At 41.3% G+C, this 26,019-nt stretch overlaps 1 protein-coding gene across 4 annotated transcripts in view; it reads right to left on the reverse strand.

Annotated features, from left to right (window-relative positions):
• Positions 1 to 19,731, reverse strand: part of epha8 (eph receptor A8) — a 126,848-nt gene extending 107,117 nt beyond the window's left edge. For all 4 annotated transcript variants that reach the window (XM_056399530.1, XM_056399523.1, XM_056399514.1 and 1 more), the window contains exon 1: positions 19,370 to 19,731. In XM_056399530.1, coding sequence (XP_056255505.1) covers positions 19,370 to 19,457 — 88 coding nt within the window. In that variant the 5' untranslated portion in view covers positions 19,458 to 19,731. The remainder of the gene's footprint in view (positions 1 to 19,369) is intronic.
• Between the last annotated feature and the right edge of the window lie 6,288 nt (positions 19,732 to 26,019).

The following is a 26,019-nucleotide window of genomic DNA, read 5'->3' on the forward strand; positions in this document are numbered from 1 at the left end:
AAATATAGTAAATAGCTGCTTTAATATGCAGTTAATAAATAATTTATAACACAATATAACTCGTTATAATTTCATAGTTAAAACCAATACAAGAATATTTTAAGGTGTTTATTAATGTTGTTGTCAACAACGATAACTCAGACTGTGAAGCGTCCATAAACCAGTTTATGAATAGATAAAGATTGATTGATAATTTGTAATAATATGAAATATATCAGAATCTTTCCCATGATGGAAATATGAAATATTTATTTATTATGTTTCTTAATTCTATTGAATATTCTTATTAATGTTGAGCAAACCCCGTCCACTGAAGAAGGTCATGAGATGCAGCTGAAAGTTCTGCAAGAAATTTAGTAAGTGGAGCTTGAGTTCAGATATTACTCTTTCGAAGATCAAGAATGAACCTTGAAGTTCAGCTGTCGAGACTCAATGGTTATAAATGCTTTATGACACATGTAATAGCTGATAAACACTTTACTGTTATAATATCTGCTCACAACTGCATTATAATAATTTATCATTATTATTATTATTATTATTATTATTATTATTATAGTGTTAACTGTTAAGGGATAACTTTGTTACATTAAAACTGCAGAACCCAGAGCACATTTTGGAAACAAACTTCTTCAGGAAAGTAAAACAGTTCATTAAGTGTCACTCCTCCCGTAAGTGTAAAGTTAACTTCAGTGCTGCTCCCCTCTGTCACAGATCACTACCTTCTCATCAGTGATGATCATTCAAAATCACATACAGTGTGTGTGTGTGTGTGTGAGAGCGATAGAGAGCTGCTCTGAGACATCTATTCACAAACAGCCCACTTCTACTTATCACTAATCTCAGTACGACAAAACACCATCAAGCCTCTGTATTCTGTTAGAGTTCCCTTGTTTACGGTGGGGAGAGATGATCAATAGGAAGCAGCGGTGCAGGTTACAGACATGCAGATTTTCTTGGAACCAGCTGTGTCAAGAGTTTATGTCTCCTGGCAGCCGAGAAAGATGTAAAGCAAAAAAAATGGCTGATCAACAACAACACGATCATCATAACAAAACATGGAGTCCATTGTACTAACTGGGTTAAACAAGAAGGCGAAGACAATGAAGTGCTTATATTAAGAGCTCAACCTGCCAGGCTTGTCACAGTCCTTGGCATTGTATCCAGGCAGCACTTTGGAAGAGTGTAGACAGGGAATTAATTAATAATGAATGAATTTATAGAGCTTGTAGAAATAGGTGGACATTCTTGTGAATTAAAAATAATCATGTTAGACTACTTTTTTTGTCACTGGGTACCACTGAAGATGTAGATCTTTAACGACGACACAAACCTCCATTCATCCATCCATTAGCTATAGCTACAGGTTATCTTTTGAGGGTCTCAGTGGGGTGGAGCTAATCCCATCTGATGTTAGCAAGAGGTGTTTCACAGTTCGGCGCATAGTTTGTAACAAAAATGACTAAAATGGGAATAAAAAATGCTTTTCTTACTTTTAGGTGCAGATTAATACACATTTACGTCTCTAGTGAGTATTTATGTTCTGTGGGATTGAGTCAGAATAAACTGTGGTGGGTGTTTTCATGGTCATGAAGGAACAACAGTGCAGCTCACTGATGTGTTTTTGTGCAGCTCAGTGGCACAGAGGAAGAAGATACATCAGGCTTTGGATAAAATCTGTAAACTTTCAGATCAGGGAGTCCTCGCTTGTTGCTTCATCATTGGTCTGTTTGTGGAATTTACTGGCAGTAAGAAAGATACAGAACATCCCCAGTCTCATCCTTTAAAGACCAAAATCAACTGTGTGACTCCAGCAGATTGTTATCGCGCACCATACTAGGAGTCTAGCTTACATTGTACTAAGTGACAGAAACACTGGAGAAACTATCAATACACTATGCTTGGTATCCATTAGTGAGTGGTCTGGTTTATACTGAATATAAACAAGAGAGTTTTTGTAACCAGTAACACCTGCTCCAATCAGAAAACATGGATACAATTACCAATGAGAACTACATATATAATAATATAATTGTTGTAAATTCATGTACATGAGTATATGTAAGTACTAAATCTCCAAAATGTTTTTAAATAACTAAGAAGCCAATCAGACTTCATTAGTCCATTATCTTTACCTGTTTGTGCCGTTCATGGTCATAAGGGCCTGGAAAGAGTCAGAGCAAACACTGGGCAAAGACCCAGGTACGACCCGGAGAGGTCACCAGTGTGTCACACATTCACACCTACAGCCAATTAAGAGTCTCAACTCTGCTCAGCTGACCTGCATGTCTTTGGGCTGTTAGAGGAAACCAGAAACAAGTTCTCTGAATTAAAACGACACAGTAAGTAGTTTGTCCATGCCCTCTGGAATGACATTTGTTAAGGTTAGAGGACCTTTAGTAAACTCACTGTAAAGGTTATGGAACGATCATTGTCATTCATTCATTCATTCATTCATTCATTCGCTGTAGCCTTATCTTTAATTCACCTATGGGCAGTTTAGAGTCGCCAGTCAACCTGCATGTCTTTGGACTGTGGGAGGTAGTACCCAGAGGGAACCCACTATTGTTGTCATGCTTTTTTAAAGAGAGGAGGCTGAGCCCCTCTTCTGATTGGCTGAGTGTTTTCTGAGTGATCCAATAGAAATATAGCAGATTTCAGATGAACACTCAGAGAAACCAAATCCTGCAAGGTTGGATGGTGGGTCCAGGTGGGCGAGGCTTGGCGCATGGCTTGGCGCATGGCTGACAGGTAACTGCTTGGTTGTGACATCACAAAGTTACAGAAGTCCTGATGGCTCCTTTTAAGGCTCAGTTTCTGAATACAGGCTGTGTGCATTTCTCTGTGGACTAAGCGCTTTGATACTTTCACTGTATTGATATAGAACCTAGACCTGCTTTATAATCAAAAAAGACATAAACATCTACCCCTATACTGTATGTGACCTTTAAAATAAAGAGTTGGTTTGAAAAAAGAAACCTCTGTTGCTTTATTACAACATCACCATATATATTTGCTGAATTGATTAATGCCATCGTTCTTCTTGAAGGGACACTTGAAACTCAAACTAATGCACGCTATGTAGTGTTAGCATGGACCCAGTGTTTTCCCAGATTTGACACATAGTAGACATGGGGACTACACATTTTCATGTTTATTCTCACATCACAATACTGTTGGCTGTATTAATGCTGTCTCAGTTACCTTTGTTGCTGTCCATGCTTTTCTACACATATTCATCCAGAATCAGTCGAGCTAAAACGGTGGGTTGGTCAGTGGTGATGCTCTTAGTGTATATATAGTAACGTCTTTTCATCTTTGATGTGACGCTCTTTCTTTCCTTTTTTCTTTTTCTTTCTCTTAGTATTTGTTGCAGCAGTGGCCTATTTTCCCCACAGGGATCATTAAAGCTTCATCTCATTACCTCTACACCTACACTCACCTTCTTCCCTCCTCCTCCTCCTCCTCCTCCTCTCATCTCTCTCCAAACTCTCCCTGAAGTTTCTCTCCCCAGAGGCCCTTCTTTTCTCCCTGCGTCTCCATTGTGGTGTAAGCATTTTGTCCTTGGTGCAGAGAAAGCAGCACGGACGGACAGAGGGAGAGGACTGCTGAGAGACTTATTATGACACTCTGATGCAGACGTTTCCCCCCTCCAAAAAACACTTTGTTTTCCGCTTTTCATCTTCTCCCTCTGAACTCTGCTCTGTTTGTATGGTGAGAGCCGGGAATGAGATTTTAGAGGTTTAAAGTGGTAAACAGAGCCAACAAGTGCAAACAACAGTAACCACCCACAAGCTCAGATACACAAAGACACATATACACATCTTAGCATATATGAGGGAAAAGCGTGCGTCTTTAGGTTTGGCTATTTTCCTGTTTTCATTAGAGTTTTGACATATGATAGTAGATACAAAAACCAAAATAAAAAAAAAAGAGCAGAACAAACCCACTGGCACATACTATTCCATTTTTGCAACCACCATGTTTTTGTTTTTTTTTCGTGTTCAAAGACAAACTGAAAATGGCCTCTTTGGAATAACAGCTTAATTTTCATTCCACTGACTTTCAGCTGAGAAAATGTTTTGATCAGTGGTGGAAAGAAACAAGGTGCTGTTTCTAAGTGCTATTCTGATCTGCGTGTACTTGATTATTTCCATTTCATGCTACATCATTCTTCTACTTCACTACATTTCTGATGGAAATTTCAAATAAGAAAACGAACAAGCTTATAGAAATACAAAATGCATTGTTAAAGGAACAGTTTGACATCTACTCATTCGCTCTCTGGTGGAGCGTTAGATGAGAAGGTTGATACATATCTCATATTATAAGTTCCCATATTGTAGAAAGAGAGGTTTCCATGTCTTTTTTGATTATAAAGCAGGTCTAGGTTCTATATTAATACTGTGAAAGTATCAAAGCGCTCAGTCCACAGAGAAATGCACACAGCCTGTATTCAGAAACTGAGCCTTAAAACGAGCAGTTATGACTTCTGTAACTTTGTGATGTCACAGTAAAGCAGTTACCTTTCAGCCATACCCCAAGCCTCACTCACCTGGACCCACCATCCAACCTTGCAGGATTTGGTTTCTCTGAGTGTTCATCTGAAATCTGCTATATTTTAATGGGATCACTCACAGGTGATCAGGTGGTCAGCCAATCAGAAGAGAGCCTCTTCTGACTCCTCCACCGACCTGTTGTTACTAGAGCTTCAGAGAGAAGCCTGAGAGAGGAGATGTAAAACTACACTGAGATAGTTTTTGGTTCTTAAAACCACAAATATACAGTATCTTCTTATGGATCAACACTTAAAAAAAAACACAGGAGAAGAGGAAACTATGGGACCTTTAAATATGAGGTTACCGTAGCTTAGCATACAAACAAGCTAGGGAAACAGCTAGCCCAGCTCTGTCCAAAAGTGACAAAATTCAACCTCCAGCACATCAAGATCTCATTAATTAACACATTTGCACATAACCCCCAGTAAAACAGTGAATTCTCATTTTTACACACAATCAGACAGCGGTGTCAACCTTCTCATGTAACAGTGTGTAGTTGTGGCCTCTTGACATGTTTCAGATGTGTATGTGTTGTTAGCAGTTACACTAAAAAGACATTTCCCCTCTAAACTGCTCATTTGGTTTTATTTAAGTCACTTTTTAAAGCCTAAAGAGGTACAATTATACAGTATTATACCAAAAAAGTCTAGTGTCATTAGTGTAGCACAGCTTTAATCATCTCTGGTCCCCCCAGATTTAGTCTGTGTCCTGGTGGAAGGGCCTGACCCCTTATGTTGGGAACCACTGGACTTAAGTATCTAATTGTATATAAAGTAGTTAGAGCTCATCACAGGGGAGATTTTTCTACTTTTGATACCTCAACTTCATTTTGCTGATAATTCTTTGTTTATGCAGGAGTTTGAATGCAGGGCCTTTACTTGTAATAAAGCATGTTTACCTTGCTTAAGTAAATGATCTGAGTACTTCTGCCAGCGCTGGTTTTGATAAGCAGTCGCACCAAAAATGGGAAAAATATTGAGGACATGACTGGACGCGTTTGAGTCACAGATGTTCATTATCAGGCAAATGTGGAAATTAGAACACACACGTTTTTACACACAATCAGCTGTAAACACATTCACAAATGAAAGACTTGAAAATATCTGAAAATTACCAAATAAAAAAATGCCCAAGCCAGTTGCAGTGTCCAGTTGCTTTGGGATAATTGTAGGAAAAAAAAGTTCAATGTGCCCAAAAAATCAAGTCTATGACATTTAACACCATGAAAATATAATAAACAGGGAAAAGGACTTTACAGGCTGCAACTGGGCACCATGCAGCACAGCAGGGCCCCTCAGGACACCAGCAAACAGAGCTGGCACTGAAGACTTGATTTGTGAGGTGAACTAAACAGTTTCTAGCATTATCCCAGAGTAATGGGACTCTGACACATACTTGATACTTTTTTGATGAAATCGTTACCTGTCTCATGCATTTTTGATTTGTTGATTTTGCCAGATCAATGTTACAGGAGACAACAAGCACAGCACAGAATTTTAATATGTTACTGATGTATCAATATCAAACTAACTTAACTTTTTGTCCTTCCATATAAATAAAGGTCCCGTATTCTATAAATGTGTTGTTTGATGATAAAGCAGGTCTAGGTTCTATATTAATACAGTGAAAGTATCAGAGCGCTCAGTCCACAGAGAAATGCACACAGCCTGTATTAAGAAACTGAGCCTTAAAACAAGCCGTCAGGACTTCTGTAACTTTGTGATGTCACAACAAAGCAGTCACTGCTTTCAGCCCCGCCCACCTGGACCCACCATCCATCCTTGCAGGATTTGGTTTCTCTGAGTGTTCATCTGAAATCTGCTATATTTTTACAACAGTCAGCCAATCAGAAGAGAGGCTCAGAACCTCCTCTCTTCTGATTGGCTCACTGACCTGTTGTTACTAGAGCTCCATAGAGAAGCCTGAGATGTAAAACTACATTGAGATGGTTTTTGGTTCTTAAAACCACGAATATATCTTCTTATGGATCAACACTTCAAATAAAACACAGGAAAAGTGTAAAATATGGAGCTTTAACAAATGATCTAAATGGGAAATATGAAATGTAGATATTAACTTAATTTCTGCAAATGAAAAGTATGAGTGGATGCGTATGTGCCATTTCTTGACTGATAAGCAGCAATGACATGAAATCTGTTTCAGTCAGGGATTCATGCGTATAAAGCTCATAACCAAAGCTGCAAATGACAGAACAAAATGCACGCACACATGATCTGCTGTTTCTGTAACCTACAAGTCTTTTTACACAGGAGGCACAACAGCACACATCATCATCACCGCCAGAGCATCCAAAATTGTTATGGAAATGAAGCAAGGAACTGTGCACTGCGAAACTTTTTCTATAATATCAGCACAAAATGCACTAGAGACAGCGCTTTTTCTATGAATAAAAAAAAAAAAAAAATAAAGAATAAATAAACACACCCCAGTTTACGCCTCTCCAAAATCACAAGATTGAGAAAGAGTGGGCAGTGGACTTTCTGCTCCTCTGCTGGAGTGGTGACGAGATGATTTGGTTTATACTGGCCAGCGCACCCCAGCACAATCCCTCATATCTTATTTTAGCAGGAGCTCCCAGGCTGGGGCATGAGGCCCTGCTTTGTATATCCCTGCAAGGCATCGTGTTTGCTGCATGATGGAGGGTGGAAGATGCTCAGGGCCAGCGAGGCTCATCCTTTTCCCAGGGGAAAGGAGTGAATAGCAGGCCATACTGCTGCCCAGGCCCGCCTGGCTTCCCCTGGGAAAGATTCGAGAAGGGTATAGACGTAGTGGAGGGGAGGCACGCGGAGCTATTTATAGAGCAGGTAGAGAGGAGAGGTGAGGAAAGAAAGGGAAGGGGAGAGGGAAGGGGGTGAGTGCGAAGAGGGGAGCTGAAATCAAGAAGAAGAGAGACAAAAGAGGCTAAAAGCAGATGACAGCGTGATACCTTCAGCCGATAGCCTCCACAGAGATGTGGGTTGACGTTGTCTGCGACACCTGCTGAACAGAACAGAGCACGCGACTTTTAACATGTTCCTCCGGTGCCAAAACTAACACAGTACGTCTCAACTTATTGATTTATGGTAGAGAGAGTTCACACAGAGGTTAGCAGTGCTGAGCTGGAGCAGAGAGAATAGTTGAGTTAGGATGACAGTGATATTTTATCAATACAGACTCGACTTGTAGCCCAGAGATTTTTGTGGTTTCTATACTAGCCCAGTTCTCCCTCTGCCTTCCTCTTTAATAAATAAAATTACTTTTATTCTTTATTTATTTTCGCAGTCTCTGCTCCACCCGCAGGCCCCCGCGCTGTCAGCTCGTTTCAGCCCCGCTGCAGCATGTATGTCTCTATTTCACACTGATGCCCTTTAATCATTTTCATCATTTCAGTGGGCTGACATTTTACATAAAGAGCTCTTATCATCCCTGGCTTACGGTTAATGATGAATGCTGATAATTACTGTCAGTCTGTGTGTCTAACGTGCCACGGCCGCATCAATATCTCCGCTCTGGAGTGTGCGTGCTTAAAAAGAGGAAAGTGTCTGCAACATCTAAAGCTGGAAAACATAAAGTGGGCCACATACTGTACTGTACTATACGGGCTAATGATGCCGTTTCATGAAAACCTCGAGTAACATATAAAATCTGTGTGGTAAACTAGTGAGGGCAGTTAAAGCAGGGGTTCCTAACCTCCCAGACAGTGCTACTCAGCAAGAAAAAACCTAAATACAACTAGATGACTTACATAGGTTATTATAGACTATTTGAACAGTAATTACCTTGACTTAGCAGAGTCTTTTCTGTCAAGCCCACAACAGGATACTGATTTTGAGCTGCTTGAGATCATATGAAATTGTAATAGTAAAAAGTAATCTGTCCATTATCAGCAGGGGTGAACAGTAACTGATTAAACTTCAGTGCTGTACTTCAGTGTATTTTTCGAGTATCTGTACTTCTGTATTTTTACTCCACTACATTTAAAAGAGAAATATTGTACTTTTGACTCCACTACAGTTCTATGAAGTACTCTTACTTTGAAGCAGCTTTTAGTTAGTGGAATTCATTTCCTTTCATTTTGAAAAATGTGCTAGACCATCGGTGTGTTCCTCACAGAAGAAAAAACAATCACAGGGAACTCCTCCACTGTTAGTCATGTTTCATCAGCTCAGTGTGAACCTGGCAGTGTCCGAACCATGGCAACCTTAGATAAAGATGTGGCAGAAGATGCTTAAAACAACAAATATCTTCTTATGGATCAACACTTCAAATAAAACACAGGAAAAGTATAAGACATGGGCTTTTAAAGCAAGCACTCCAAGTGAAAATCTGAGTATCTATACCTTGACTCAAGTAAGGAAGTTATATGCTTTGTCTACCTCTGATTATCACCAACTTAGCTGATCACATTTCATCTTTTTGGACCAGGATCACTTTAGCCAACGGAACATGTTAGCATGGAGCACAGAGCCAGTGTTCCCGCGGGGCATCACAGATGACGACTGTGATTAATGACTAAATTCTCTCATCACCAACAGTCTTGATCCACTCTTAGTAAGTGTTCACATGCATGTGCATATCTACATGTCCCTCTGTGTGTGTGTGTGTGTGTGTGCGCATGCACGGCGCAGCTTAGTCAAGACAAAGTCCTGATGCCGTACGCCTGAATGAGCGCCGTCACGCTGCCACCAGCTGTCCATGCAGTGACACCGCAAACACGACGTTATTAGCAACAACTACAACAGCCTAAAGATAGAAAACAGCAGCGAGAGGAAGCGAAGTGCACGACTCAGTATCAAAGCATAAATTCTTACACTTAATGTGATGACATGCTGCTGTATTAATGTGTTTGTTTTCCACACAGAGTGATGTGTCGGGAGTGTGGAAAGTTGCAGCGTTGAGCTAACTCCAACTTCTGTCATCACAGCCAAGAAGAGTCCCCAGCACTGTCTCAGCTCCGGAGCCTTTCAGGGATACACAGGCTTTGTTGTTAATCTAGTTCAAGTGCGAGTAAATGAATGAATTTAGCTTCATGCATTTAAAAGGGCCGGTTATGAACAGAAGACAGAAGATGACAGAGAACAGAGAGAGGAGAGTAAAGGAGCTGTTGGGCTCCCTGCTCTGGCTCTGTTTGTGGGTTAGCTGCTGCTGAATCGTCCCATTAAACATCACTGAAACAGATGTCTGTAAGATCTTCATCTTGTCTCCTTCTTTCTCTTTCTGGGCTTAACTATTGCAGTTTGGGTATTTATTTATTCCACATTAGTTTTCTTTTTTTTTCTTTTTTTAAATAATGGCAACTTTCCAATCAGCCATGATATATCTTTACATTTTTTACAGGACCTATACTTTATTGATGCCCAGGGGGAAATTAGGTTGAGTTACAGTTGCTCCTTCAGCAAAGAATAAAGAATATGAAGTAGATTAAGATAAAGATAAATACAAAATATTAAAATATTTCCTTTATATATATATACATATATGTGTGTGTGTGCGTGTGTGTATGTATTATACATATATATATATAAATAGAAATATATAAGGATATGAGTTTCAAATTGCACTTGCACTTAAGGATAAACTTACACACCCAGCAAGTGGTGTTTCACATTTTTACAAGTGGTAATAAATAAAATAAACTTGGCACAGTGGCTTGGCAGTCCGGGAGCTTTGTGCTGTAAATGCTAAATTAGTGTCTCCCTCGTCTGACAGCCAACCTTTTCTAACCTTTGTGAGGTATTTTGACTGTTAAACATTATATCACTAAAGGATCTAGAAATACTCCTCATGTCTCAGCCTGTGCTCTGAATGTGTCACGAGCTAATGATGAATTTGCTGTAAAATGGTGATAGTACACTGTAAAAGTCAGCGGGTCAGGACGGGCAAAGGTTCTTGTTAGGCTTCATTTACCACAAAAACAGTCCTGTCCTCCAAACAAGGAGAGGGTGTTTCTAACTTACTTTTATTTTTTTTGAGCACTAAATGCTGCGGTTACTTCAGCAGGAGGTAACTCACAGGCTAGGCGCTGATGCAAGACATTGAAATAGACTTTTACAAACCTTTTTCTAAAATACCCTTCATTTCATTTATTCACTTCCTCCTCTTCTCCTCCTCTTCTCCTCCTTCTCTCTTTCTCCCCTATTATCTGTGTGTGAAAGTTAAGACATTATAAACGCTTCTTTTCCCTTTAGACTAATGCTTGACATATACCAGGCATTAATATCATAGCCACACACATAACTTGGTTAGGTGGAGCGTGTGTGTGTGTGTGTGTGTGTGTGTGTGTGTGAGAGACAGCACATGTCTACATAACTGTGTGCCCGTGTGCATCTGTTTGCATTGTGTATGCACGTGTGTCTGGATTTTCATCAGATGAGAGATGAGCTATCTGCCCGGCGCCTCCTCCCTCGCCACATATTAATTACATCAGGCCTGTGATATATGGACAGATTACTGTGTGTAAAACGCATTATTTCCTTATGGAAACAGGCTGAGGGAGAGATCCATCAGCCCGCATCACGGCCGGTTTGGGGCTCACTACATCATACGTGAGCATCCGGCTTACCTGCCGCAATTAGAGCGCTAATCTAAACTCCTGCAAACTGTTTGAGCTCTAGAATCGTCCTCACTGGAAAAAAGTGACGGCGTCGTTTTTTTTCAAATACCTGAAACAGCTGATGTTTGGGTTCACCTGAGGAGGACCTCCTCTCTCAGAGCAGGAGGAGAACATTCTTCACCTTTCAGTGAGGTCAGTGTTGGGCCAACAAACCCACTGACTGAGCAGCAGTGGCCGAGAAAAGAATCTTCATGAAGGGCTGACACCAGTGTTTACTTTGTGCTGGTTTGCTAGTCTCTTCATGTCAGTTACTCTTTCATTCACTCACTCAAGCAGCAGTGATTTTAAATGTGCACCACAAGCTCTCAAGTATTACAGGTAAACCATTCGGAATCATGAATACTGGCAACCAATTAGTGACTCTGTTATTTAAGTAAAATTATGCAACGTTTGAAACAAGGAGACAAGTGTGGCCAATTACAGGCTGAGTACGTAGAGCGGGTCGTTCACTAATCAGAAGGTCGGTGGTTCGATCCCCGGCTCCTCCGGTCTTGGGCCGATGTATCAATGGTGTGCGAGTGTGTGATAGAAAACGCTTAACGTAAAGAAAAGACACTGTGTGAAGTTGGTGCTTTGAGTGGTCGACAAGACTAGAAAAGAGCTATAGAAGTGCAGTTCAATTATATTTATATGAATTTCCCAAAAATGATCTTTAGCCAGCAGGAAACAACCAACATATTTCATGGCACAGACTCTACTTTTAGTTTATTTAGTGTGACCATGACACAAGTCGAGCAGAGCCACAAACACAAAGTCAGTTCTTTAAAAAAAAAAAAAAAAAAAAAATTGTATAGTGTGTCTTTAAAGTTGTTTCTCAGCAGATATTTGCTTACAGCCAAAATAAGGGAATATTACCTCAATCGAGCTCCCAGTAGTGTTATGGTGATGAATTTTAGTACATAGAAAATACATAATGTACATGAAAAAAATATTTCACAAAAAATATGGGATATTTCACAAAAATAGAGAAATAGTTGCATACTAGAAACAAGGTATTGAGGGTTTCGTCTGTAGTAATGAAGGCAATCCCCGGACTCCGCTCCTGCTTAGAGATCAAAAGATCATCGTTTCCCATCATCAGTTTGTTTCATTTAACCATGACCGCTATTTTCCCGAGGTACTTTTATTTACCTGAACTTAACGACACCTCGGCAACAGAGGTGGAAGATCAGAAAACCATCGAATCGTTCTTTGAACAGTCAAATTAATTTTGAAGCAGACTGAGAAATAATGTCCTGCTGAAGGGGGCGTCAGCAGAAAAATATAGGTAGGTAATGACAAGCATCACCTGTTTAGTCATTTAGTTTGGAGGACTTGTTGATGAATTCACACGTGACGTCCTCAGCGTGTTGCTGTTGGAGCCGCGGTGACTCAGAGGAGAACGCTCTTCACAAAGTGAGCTGAGCACAAACTTTGAGTTTGACCTTATTACTTGGACGGCTCTTTGTTGCCGCAGCAATTGGAACAGGTTGGCAGGTTTGCCAGCGTTTATCAGAGCATATTAGACCTTCGCTGGGCTTCCATTAAACTTAATGAACATTTAAATCCTTTAATGGAATGAAGGGAATTGAGAGCGGCATATTATCAGCTTGACGCTCTCCGCTGGTGTTGATAAAGACACCCACCGATGGAAGTTGAAGAGACGCATTTGAGACAGCTGCCTCCCTCTCTTTCCCTCTCTCCGTCTCACTTTGTTCTCTCGCCGTGACCGCCTCACACTCGTCTCTCTCTCCTCTGCTCCCTCTTCTCTCGGCGCATCCCTCTATCACACAGCCTCTCTTTTGTTTCTAACACACGCTGTGTTCCTCTGTCTGTCTATAACAGAGGAGAGGAGGCTGTTGCTGCGGCGCCAGATCTCCGTCATTCATCAGTCCCCATGAAGGGAACATCATAGAGATCTCTCTCCAGGAGGGATGTGCTAACACAACCACAACACCATCCCATTACAGAGCTGTCAAGCGTCGCCTACAACATTCTCTCCCTGTCTCTCACTCTTTGCTTTATCCTCAGCTATTTCAGCGAAGGATCATCTACCCCACATTCTAGCAGAGCGGAGAAACATAAATTACCCAGCGATACAGCTGCAATCACAGAGCACACGGCAGAGCCGGCCCAGGGGCGGCTGAACTCTGGCCAGCCCAGCATCAGGTCCTGCTAATGGGTGGAAAGGGCTCAAGAGAGGCCCGTGCTTTGTGAGGCCTCGCTCGCTTCTGGCTGCAGCTCAGGAGGACTGGCAGACCCAGCCGTATTGATCTGGTAGCTCCTATATTCCTGTCGACAGCTGGCTAACAAGGCTGATGTCTCAATAAAGACCGGTGCCTTAGGGAGGAAAGGGGGAGCAGCCGGTCAGCCGATAGCAAACCTGTGTTAAGACAAACCGGTGGACAGAGGGAGAGGAAAGGTTCACGCCCTCTCTGGGTTTTTAATGCGTTCCCACAACGCTGCACACACACGCTTTCCCCCCTTCAGGACGACACAAGAAACTACTGCTGCTGCTGAGCAGGAAGCGAGAAAGGGTCATGAGGCAAGGAGCAAGACAATGTTAGCAATTACTGACATGGCTGGTGTGAAGTATTGCTTTTAAAGGGATACAGAGAAGTAGTTTTGCGATTCATACAGCTGCTATAGCCTTTCTTTCGTAGCTTCAAGGTGAAATCTTCAGTAATTAAAATGGAGCTTTGCGAGCACAGAAGCGTAACCCCCTGATAGACGTTTCCTAGATCCTGCCGCGTCTCCTAATGCTCCTCTATCCATTATTGACCGGGAAACTGACAGCTGTAAGCGACTGAGCAAAACAAACAAAAGAAGCGCGAGAAACTCACTGACAGACTGATTGATGAGGCCGCTGATCTATTTTTGATGCGTGAGACTTACAGGATAGGGTTTGGCCACAGTGTGCCGCGAGGAGGAAGAGGAGGAGGAGGAGGAGGAGGAAACGAGCAGCTCCGAGAGTCAGTGAAAGGTGTTAGGAGCTGAAATATGAGACACTGTGAAGGGAAAACATCTCTCCTTGTCAGCAAAGCTGCTAAAGTGTCCTTGAGCAACACACACTGCAGCAACTTCAGCGCTCGGTACAACAGCTTCAACGTGGGTTTTTTTTTCTCTTTCTGTTGCAGAAAGGTTTCCCCTCCGAGCTATTCATTATGACAAATTCTCATGTGATGTTACTAAACATGCAGCAGTTACTTTATTGACTGAGGAGAGATCAATACAAATAGAGTCTGAAACGATTGGAGCGTTGATTAATTTTTTTTCCACAGGAAAAAAAAAAAAAAATTGTTGTAGCCTTTTATTGCACAAAGAGGAAAAACTGCAGCTCTTACCAGTCTGGCTCCTTTCAACTTCACTTCCTGTTTTCCCTGTGATTTTGTAGCTTCAAAATGAAGTGTTCAAATCTTAAAATAAAGCAAAAAGAAAATCTTTACTGTTATTCATTTGCCTGCCTGCGTCTGGCTCTCTCCTGTTGGTCCTCCTGCAGCAGAGGTATGTGGTAATAGTCATCCACCTACAGTTTGCTCATTAGCAGCGAGTCCTGCTCTCTGCATGAGTCTTTTCATGTTCCTCGGCACTAACAACAACCTGAAGGAACGCGCTCTATCCTCGCTGGAAATGTGAAGCGGTGTGCAGGAGTTGAATCGGGGACAGAACCCGCAGACAGGAGTAGATGCTCAGGGAAACCACCACCTCCATACAGGCAAATGATTCAGTACAAACACACACACACACACACACACATACACACACGACAAAATATGGGAGCTGCTGGAAATACAGCGAGATCGGTCTTCATTTGTTACTCCCTGTGTGATTTTTCTGAAGGCTGATTCAAACACTGATGATCGCTGCTGCGTGCCAATAACTTTAATGTGGCCCTTTTTTTCATCGCACAAAATAACAGAGATTCAGTGATAACTCCCACAATTGTTTCGGCTCCTGTTTGAAGCACTTTTACTGCTGCGGTTCGGAGTTTAGAGCTTCCCTAGACTTCGCCGGAAAGAAAGTTTCTCTTCTAGTGCAAGTGTGTAATGTTTATTGATTCTTTGTTGTCGGCGCGGAAAAGCGTCTGAAGCAAAATCTAAAAACTAAGCGTCTCAGTTTTGTTCTTGTACTGCAGGAAAATACTACAGAGACCCAACATGTTCAAAACTTAAAACATTATGAAGTAAACAATCGTGTGAGTAAATAGAGACGATGAATTTGTCAAATAATACATTACAATATATCGTTTTATTGTAGGTTGTTTTTATTTCAGTGAAGCAGTTTTTAATTCAGAATGTGTTTGGTGTTGTTTCTGTGAGGCTGAATGAGCAGCCAATCACATGACTGGCTTTAAACCGTTCGTCTCGACTTGCAGACGAACACTTTGTGATGAAAGGAGGTGAAATAAAGGCAAAAAGTTAGAGTGAAAAAAATGGACTATGCAATAAAGAAATAAAAAAATGGAATAGGAAAAAAAAAGACCTAAAATAACATTTCACATTATAAACTATATTTCACAAGTATAAATTAGAAAAAAGAAAAGCTTCATTGTATATACATATATGATCGCCATTTATTAATATAATTAATTTTTTTAATGTCTTATTTATTCATAACAATTTGAACCTTTTGGGTCTCCGTACAGCCAATACTACTAATAATGATAAATTCACACATATCGGCCTGCATATATCTTACGTGATGATGCATTGTGGGATGCTGAAATGCGTTGGTGATTGTGCTACGCAGTCAAATCCTCCCATAATGAAGAATCGTATAATTGTTTGTAATTATTTTTAAGCATTTTTCACAGTAAAGAATGAAGCGAAAGTTTGGAGATATTTTCTATTTATTATATTATATATAGATAATAGCCTATTGTCACTGTCCAATGAAAACCATGTATCTCCAAATTCAGTGATTTTTAAAAGTGTTTGTTTACATGAATTGGAGGATTAGATTTTGCTTTATGGATTGAGAAGATTCTCATAATAATAAATAAACTACTTTAAACCCTATTGGTTAATGTGAAAGATGCATTGTTATAAAGCCAAAAACAGACTGGTTTTTCTGAACTCGTGGAAAGTTTAGGAGATACGTGGTTTTCACAGGTGCACAATGGCATGCAAGTTAAAGCGCTTTATTTTTTTACGTCATAAAAGAAAACATTTTGAAATGAAATAACCTCAATTTAACCCCTGATGCTGCAGCACTTCCAACCATTACTGTGACTTATTTCCATAAGGTGCTAAACCCCGTCCCTGCAAACGAAATATGTGGGTAAGCTGAGCTGAAGAGGCTTTACCTTCCTCCTCTACATCCCTGCTGGTCTGTTGCTGATTCCAGATCCTCCTGTCTTGTTTTTTTTTTTTTTTTTTTCTGTTAGTGGATAAAAAAGAAAAAAGCAGCATTCGGATTCTATAATAATTACCCTGTCTCTCAGGACTCACTGCAAGATTCAGTATCTCCCGTCTTCCAAAGGAGAAACATGCAAAACATGTTACGAGACATCAACATATTAAGCTTTCCCTCTATCTCTTTGTTCCTCCATCTCTGACCCCTCCACACGAACAACGCTCCAACACAGATACATGACAGGGGTTGAAGATTCACATACATATGATTCAAAACCTCACTGCTGTCAGTCAGCAGTGTAGATGTGTAGAATCACCCTTATAGAAACACTGTATGTATCTGCTCAAGATGAATATGACTGAACAGTGAGCAAAAACAAAATGGCTGTCCACGGCTGCTGCTCGTACATCCAACATACGTACAAAACCCAGTCACACTGTCTGTCCTGTGTGGTGTGTGAGTGGCAGAGTGTGTGTGTGTGTGTGTGTGTGTGTGTGTGTGTGTGTGTGTGTTGTCGAGTGGAGCTCCACGCGGCTGTGTGAACAGTTACCTGTTCTTCCAACAATTTAATTTCCAGCTCTTCGTTCATTCCGGAGGTTATCTCGTCCATGTACATGTTATATTTGTAATTGCCCCGGAGTCGGACTGCTGCCAAACCAAAGCACACACCAGAAATTTCATTTCCACTACTATCATTTTTGAACGCGATCAATTATCTTTTTGACATCAGCTATTTTCTTTGGGCTTTAATCACAATTTCGCCCCCTAGTCACTAAACTGCAAACCGTGGTTAGTCTTCAGCAGGTTCTTGACATATTGATTTGTTTTTATTTAGATGAATAAGTGTGTGGGATAAGAGCAAAATCTCATTTACATTCACAACTCTCTGACTGACTGCTTTTTTTTTTTTTAATGAAGCAAGAAGGTCTTTATGGGATAAACTGGTTTGAATACTAACCAACTGATACATTCACATTAATTGAGGTGTTGAAATTGAAGCCATTACAATTATGGGTTTTCAAGCTGCAGTTCTCATCTCGTTACAGAACAAATAAATATACTGAGAAAACCGTTTGACATTTCTACTCTCCGACACTGTCTTTAACATCAGTTTTTTTCCACATTAACTAGTTTGTTATTATTTTTAAATGAATTTGTTTCATTGTCACATATTTCCAACCCTGAAACAACCAGTTTCCATTATTTTATGAACCCTTTTACCACATCTAAAAACACTAAGTTGTTGTAGCGATCTAGTTTTAGTAGCTGTTTATAAGTTTATTTCTAAGTTGGAAGCGAACGACTCCTCCTGCAGTTACACTCTGAAAACCTGCAGACAAATGATTGACGATATAACAGACTTTCTCCAAAAAGGAACTCTTTGTTTTCAGACTCACTTTCACATCTGGATCCAGACAGTCAGGTGTTGCTCATTCAATGACGACTGTGGGATAAAGGAATTCAGCGAGCAGGAAGCAGGTGACGGGACAGAAATAAAGTGCCGTCTATCACCTTATTTTCTCTAATTACACTGAATCATTCATTAGCAAAGGAGAGGCTGAATGAATCTGAACAGCAAAGACACAAGAGAGGGGGGTGAAAAAAAGATGAGGGCACTTCACATGGAAGTCAATGAGGGAAATTACAGGAACAGCAGGGGCGGACAGGGGAATAAAATGTGACATGTAAATAATACAGGCCTTTAATGCTAGGTTATAAATGTGGCGGTCACTGAGGCAACACACACGAGGACAGACCGTCTGTCTGTCTGTCTGTCTGTCTGTCTGTCTGTCTGTCTGCACGGCGGTCCGCGCCTCCTGCTCTGTCTGACCCGAGGCAGCCTGACTTTACAGAGCTTAATACAGGATAAGTGGCTGCCCTAACCTCTCCACTGCTGAGGCGATCCCACCTGAACCAAAGCACTGATCTCGCTCTATTCTCCCGCTATCTCTTCTTTCCTTTTTCTTCTTCTTCTTCTTCTGCTTTTTTCCCCAGCAAGTGCTGAAGCTGAGACTCGCCGTCAGGGGCGAATAGGGCTCTTACAGTCGAATTGCTGCTGTCACTCAGCCTCCTGAGACCAGACCCATGTCAAGAACCCTGTCACACACACACACACAAGCAGACATACACACACATATAGAGAGGCGCTGGGGGACTCTGTGGTGTGTGTGTGTGGCATTAGTTGAACAAGTGACAACAACAGTTTTCCGTCTCGTGGTGGAAAGATGAAGGACAAGGAGGATGGAGGTAAACAAACCCAGGCTGGGCTTAGGGGAGCCGTGTGCAGTGTGTGTGTGCACATATATAGAAGCACACACACACACACACACACACACATGCGTGCGTCGTTTAAGAAGCTCTAACGGAAAACACACACAAGTGAAATCCATAAAGATGTTCACTTCAGATCACATATGAGGAAACAGCGTAGACACACACACACACACACACACACACACATACACACACTTTCACACACACTTTTCACGTCACTACCTAACCTCACAGCAGACACATGCGCTGTCACTGCAGCTGACACGCAACCCGGGCAAATATGAGCAATGTCAAGACAAGTTCACACACACACACACACATGCACACACACATCGACATCAGCCAGATTTCTTTGAGTTATTGTGCGGAGCAAACTTTGATGTCATGCTCTGGGTTATGACACACTCACACACACACTCACACACTGTCTGTGTCTTTGAGTGTGTTTACAGTTGTTGATATGTGTGTGTGTGTGTGTGTGTGTGAGAGATTTCCAGGAGCTCCACATGTATGAAGTCAATCCCTGCTGTCAGAGATGCATTATCTAATTTTCAAATGAGCACACACAAACACACACACACACTCTTACCTTCGTTGCTGTTAGTTCCCGCTGTGCCCAGAGCCTGTAGTGATATAGTCCATAGCAGCATCGCAGCCAGCCCCGGATCTGAAGCCATGGTGTTCTCCCTTACACCCCACCAGTCTCCCTCTGCCTCTCTCTCCCTCTTTCCTCTCTTACTCCCTCGCCCTCACTCTCCCACTCTGCCACCCGCTGCCTCTCTCTCCTCTCTTCCTTCTTCCTCTGTGTCCCAGGGTTGAAGCGAGAGCGAGAGCCGGCGCTGAGGAGAGAGTGTGTGTGTGTGTGTGTGTCTGTGTGTGTGTGTGTGTGTGTGTGTGTATGTGTGTGAGTGTAAGGGCTGCGAGCTCATTGGGTTGGAGTTAGAGCCTGCCTCTGTGGCTCGCTTCTGTCTGCCGGCTCCCTCGCACACATACACACATACATACATAGACTTTCGGCAGGCAGCCGGAGGGGGGGAGGGACGAGCATGTCTGTCAAAGTCTCACCAGCCAATCAGAGTGCAGGATCAGCCGGCTCTGCACACTTAAAGCTCCCTCCTTTGCCACACCCTCCTGTACTACCTGCCCGGCCAACTCTCACTTTCTGTTTATCTCTCTGGGTCAAGAGCAGCCCCCCACCCTTTCCCCTCCCTTGTTATTTGCCCTCGTTTGTCATTGGCTCGCTTCTCCCAAACACACACACACACACACACACACACACACACACTCACCTACCCAGTGGCTAATATCTGACTGATGGGATAAAGTGAAAACAGCAGCATGTCTGCGGGGCTCAAGTACAATGATCAGTTATCGATCCACCATATTGAATCATAAAGCCATTATCTACAGTATGTCCAAGTGCAGCAGAGTGTGCCCATACATGTGTGTGTGTGTGTGTGTGTGTGTGTCTGTCTGTCTGTGTGTTATTCAAGGACTATGATCATGTATTGATTGGTGTGATGGTGGGGAACTCTGCAAATGTGCCAGATCACAGTACCTGTCCTAATCAATTGCTTTTCCAGTCTGGTCACACTGCAACACAATACACACAATACACACAATATATACACACACACACACACACACACACAACTTCCTTCACACACCGCTGCAGTGACCTGAGCTGTGTTGAAGTAAAATCATTACTCACACTCACACACACACACACACACACACACACACACACACACACACACACCCAGTAGTTCACAAAGCTGATAGGAAATGAGATTTTTACTCATGTGTCACGTCTCCAGAACTCTGTTTAGCCACATTAGTATTCATGAGGTGAGATTCATGTTTACTGATGTTAAACTGATGTAAAACTAATAATATACAGTCGACAAAACAGTCGCTCCACAAACCCCAACAACAGATACTCTACTCCGTTTTCTCCGCCGCCGTTTCCACTGTCAACAATGAACTTTAAGTTCAACAGTAACAGACAATTACAGTGGTCTCCATGCCAACTAACATCAGACAATTATATGCGATTACTGGTACTGTTAGTAATGCTCTTTTTTATTACTACACTAATACCTCTGTAACTATTCCAAATGCTACTCATCATACTGTTAATAATGATATTTGTACTTAGTTGGTACTACTAGTACTACTACTAATATTATAATAATATTAATCATGTATTATGTGTTGATTTTCTTTAGGTTCTATTACCACCACTACTTCTATTGTGACAACTAATAAACTACTTTAGTATTACAATAATGATAATGCTCACCATTCATGATTTAGTTTCTGCTGTTAGTACAACAACTGCGATTAATAATAATCATCATAATCATTATAATAAATACAGTGTTACTAATTCTAATCATACTGCTACTAACAGTGTGTTTTGTACTTTGTACTAATAGTACAACTACCTCTAATACCACTACTACTACTACCAATAATAATAATATCAATAATAAAAATAATAATAATGCTCACTATTAACACTTCAGTTTGTGCAACAATAATCATCATAATCAAACTAATAATAAATACAGTGTTACTAATTCAAATAATACTTCTAACAGTAATTTAATGTACTTTGTACTGGTAGTAAACTACCTCTGCTAATACTACTACTATTAATACTAATAGAATAATAATAATAATAATAATAGATTATAAATTAAAATAAATAAATAAAAAATAATAATAACAGTATATTAACTTTTTTTTAAAGTTTAAAGTTTTTAACCCAGATAGTTAATCAATTTAAAGGCTGCATGAATAAACCTTGACATTATTGCGCCAGTATTTTCTGCTGTATGATTTCATCACACCCCGGGGACGGAGGGAACTTGTAACTGTGGTGTCATGTGCACAGGATGAGTGCCGCGCGGCCGTGATCGGAGGTCTGCCAGCTCTGCTGCCGTGCCGAGTTTCCATACTGAACTTTACGCCCTGCGAGCTCCAGGACATGACAACACAACACTGTCACTGCTCGGCTGCCATCACGACACGGCTGCTGCTGCTGCTGCTGCTGAAGCATCACCACTTCATTTGCCTTGTACACACACACACACACACACACACACACACACACACACAACAGGAAGAAAGGCGTTTCCAACTCATCATACAAAATATTGAGCGTGGACACACATGCATATGCAGCTGGCCTGCTAAGTGACGGAGATGGAGAGTTAGTCGAGATGAATGTCCAGGCCAAATTCAAGCAGCGCTCTGCCAGCCAACGCCCCCACCACCCTCACCCCCCCCCCCCCCCCCCCCCTCCCAGGCTAGGAGACACAGGGGTTTCTGTGTGAATTGATAATGCTTCCCCCACAGCATGTATAGGGGAGCCTTGTGCCTACGTGCAACGTCCCGATAAAGGAGGGAAGCAGGCGAGACACACATATAAACACAAACACAGAAACGCAGACGGATACGCATCACATCCGGGCAGACGTGGTTACTCTGTGTGTCTGTTTTGTCCCCAATCTGCAGTGTGTGTTCATGTGTGAGGCTCCGTCGCTTTGCCACTAGGCTGCACTGTCAGTCTGCCTGTCTAATAGGCTGCACGCCTGTGAGGACAACAACACTGTCATCTTCACCCTGACGCTCCGATCTTTTAAGACCAGAGGAGAGCACACTCTCTGAACCCTTAAACAACAACCGTCTTCACTAGAGAGAGAAAAAAAATCACTGATTTCTGTCAATGTCTGATGTTGATGCATGACCAGAGGGATTTGTAGGAGTCGCTGGCTGACAAAAAAAAAAAAGAAAGAGTTCAAACACAGAGAAATTAAATCTATATTTTTCTATGAAGAATATTAGAAAAACAAGCGTCTACGTAGGAATGATTTTCCATTAAAATGTATTGCCTGGAGCTACTCGCCTGACACAAAATGTTTGTTGTGTTTTTTTTTACAGCCAAACATGATCTCCTCCACTGTGTTGTATTGAAACAGAGAATAGATGTGTATCCCCAGAAAACTCACACCGGCTGCTGCCTCAGTCACCTTTCGCATCTTCGGTATAATTGATTTTCTATGCAGAGACACATCAGTGTAACATCTCAGTTTAGGCAGCAAAGTTAAATCCTCTCCTCTTATTTCTTGCTACCGGAGGTGTGGAAGAAGATTTCCACATTGAAAAGAAAAAAAAAGAAAAAAAAAATAAGAAAAGAAAAAGTCCAAGAGTGTGTCTTGAGGCTGAGGTATTATAAGAATAGTAGTGCGGCTCAGAATATGAATATGGACACAAAGAGAAGTAATACCAATATTGTAGGGTCATTTTGTCCTTTTACCATAATTGAAGCAGTGTGAGGGGAGAGAAATGTGTGATAGATGTGCTATTACATACGCAGACTAAACCTCCACACACACAGGCAAGCTCATTAAAATGGCTCCCTATAGCTCTCTGCTCCCACAGTCAGCCTCTCAAAGCCTTGTTGTTGTATACTCATACAGTATATGCATCCGCCATAATGAGAAAATTTACTAACGACTCTATCGCCGCGGCAACAAAGTAGGGAGTCCCCCTGTATGTGTGTGTGTCTGAGTGAGACCACCTTGTGATGATTATAAGTCCACCTGGGTGTACCTGGGGAGGTGGTGGTGGTGGTGGTGGTGGTGGTGGGGGGGGGGGTGTCTATGAGCAGCAGTTGGTATTAAAACCTTAAGGTGTGTGTCAGTACACGGCGCTGTACGTGTGTGTGTGTGTGTGTGTGTGTGTGTGAGAGAGAGAGCGAGCAGATGGTGGGGGTCAATGCGCGCCTACTGTTGTGGGGCTTGTTGGTGTGTGTTGGCTAAATATAGCGCGGTGGTGACAGAGCTGCTCAGAGCACAGTCACTGACTCTGTCACCGCTCTCACTTTAATTCTTTGATCAGCTCAGCTCCGTTCATTTCACCTCAATGTAGTCGAGTCACTTCAAAGCCTGTGAATTCATCTTAGGTAAATTCATTTCAACTGTAAACCAACAGGCCGTAGAATGACACTGAGAGCTGTAATTTCACCTGACAACCCCTCATCATCACCAATTAACATAATGATTGTTTTTTACCAGAAAAGTATTTTCACCTAATTTTCTTTAACTTACTTTATAATAGTTTGATATAATGTACAGAGGCAAGGCTTTTATTTTATATTAGCCACAGGTCTTTATTTCTAATTTACCCTGTGTTATAGATACAGTATATATATCATATTTTTCTGTTGTGCTCCTGTTTGTATGTGTTGATGATGCTGTTTGCTGTTAATACGATGTCTGAACTTCCTCCATGTTTACCTGTTGATCATGTTCATTTCCACAGTACTGGTACATAGTATTACAATAGCAGGTCATACTTACCACACTGAGTTTCTCTCTTTTAACAGAAATATTGTTTTAATTCACTTTACAATTCATGATTAATATATTCTACTTGGATCTTTGCTGTTTTTTCCTTTCATTTCAACTTCCTGCACTAAAGCAGATCCTGTCTATTTTCTGAATTTTCTTAATTATATGATTCAATTTCCTATGTTTTTAGTTCTTATTTTGTGATATTTTTCATTTGAGACACTGACACTGGAAACAAAATGTAGTCTATGTAAAAGTCGAACGTTTTGTTGATCCATCCATCCACCATCGACCTTTTCCCTCTACAGATTTTGTGGCTCTATAATAATGTCAAACTGTTTCCTCCTCCTTGGTTCCTGATGGAGAAGAGTTGAATTTGTCTGGTTAAAAGAAACCAAATAAACTGCTGCTTTCACATGGGAATCGTCCACCGTTCTCTTGTATCATATTCATCTATCCACCGCAACCTCTTCCTGACGTGGACTTTGTCTCTTTATACTACGTCACCTGACTTTTCCCTTTGCTCCCGTCATAATTACTACGTCCATTAGATGTCGTCTAGAAACAAAACATAATTATGGGTCATAATAACCTCCAGCGCAAACGACCTATGGACTTTCTTTCAGGAGGACAGTCTCTGAAATTCCTACAATCACTAGAGTGCTTTGTCACTAAAACGTAAGAATATAGTAGGCTGAAATGCTAAAACAGTCTTCTTACAATTCAGAAGCCAGCATTTTAATATGAAACTTCTGCAGGAAGTGTTGAGTTTGACTGACAAGGCTTAACTGCGATGGAAAAAAAGGCAAAACAAACAGTGAAAACAGTACTTGGATCAGCAGATTATGCTGTACAGATAAACACGATACTGAATTTATCAAGACGACAGGTTAACATGGAGCATTTGCATTTTGAGCCATAATTTTTTTTTTTACAGTTTTGGCGTCTACCCTCTTTCTCCAAAAAGATGGCGAAATCCAGTTAAGGTGAATTGACTCTCTTCCACTTCTTTGAAGGTTTTTCCCATTCCTTTTGAAATGACCACCGATTCAACTCAACACTTTGTGCACATACAGTATGTGTCACAATAAAAGCTTTCCTGTGACTCAAAGGGCATAATGGCTCCCTTTTCCTAACAGGCTTTTAATGTGAAACATCTAAAGGAAGTGTTGAGTTACACTGAAGGTAAATTTACAACAATCAAAAGAATAGCAAAGTAGACGTAATCGGGATTAATTAGTGAGCGAAAACAGTATTTCTGTTTAAAAAGAAAGGAGAAATTCTGAAATGAAATTAGTCCTGTGGAAAAGTACATTTTGCTGAAGTTACCACATTACCATGCCATTATAGTACAGAGTATCCCTTCCCCGTCCTAACTCATTTTCCATCTACACCACTCTCCAGCTTGATGTCCTGATACATTCAGCCTTGTTGAGATAATAACTCTCAACCCTCTGTCTCCTCTCTGCCAACAGCGACAGAGAAACACAGAGTATCTGAAACCATTTGGATCTCCGGCAAAGACCTGTTTGCATCTTCTCATCTGTTTTGTCTGTCGTCCCCCAACTCTCTGCTCCCCCCTCTAACACAGGGGTCAGTGAACTCTTATCAGGGTGCTGAAGCTTACACAGCTCCGGGTCAAAGGTGCTGCGGTTACCAGGTAGCCTCACAGAGTTGAGCTTTTTGAGTAAGGTCAAGTACAGACTGCCAAAAATGAGGGTCACATATTCAGAATTATCTTAATTAAAATGGCAGATGGTGAGTGATAATAAAGTATTTTTACAGACGCACTATTTGATGTTGCAGACTTTGCCAAAATTCAAGATAAGAATTCAACACCACCTTGCCATACGTTATTCACACGTTATGGTGTATCCGG

This window comes from Seriola aureovittata, chromosome 2, assembly GCF_021018895.1.
Source record: "Seriola aureovittata isolate HTS-2021-v1 ecotype China chromosome 2, ASM2101889v1, whole genome shotgun sequence".
Lineage (NCBI taxonomy): Eukaryota > Metazoa > Chordata > Actinopteri > Carangiformes > Carangidae > Seriola > Seriola aureovittata.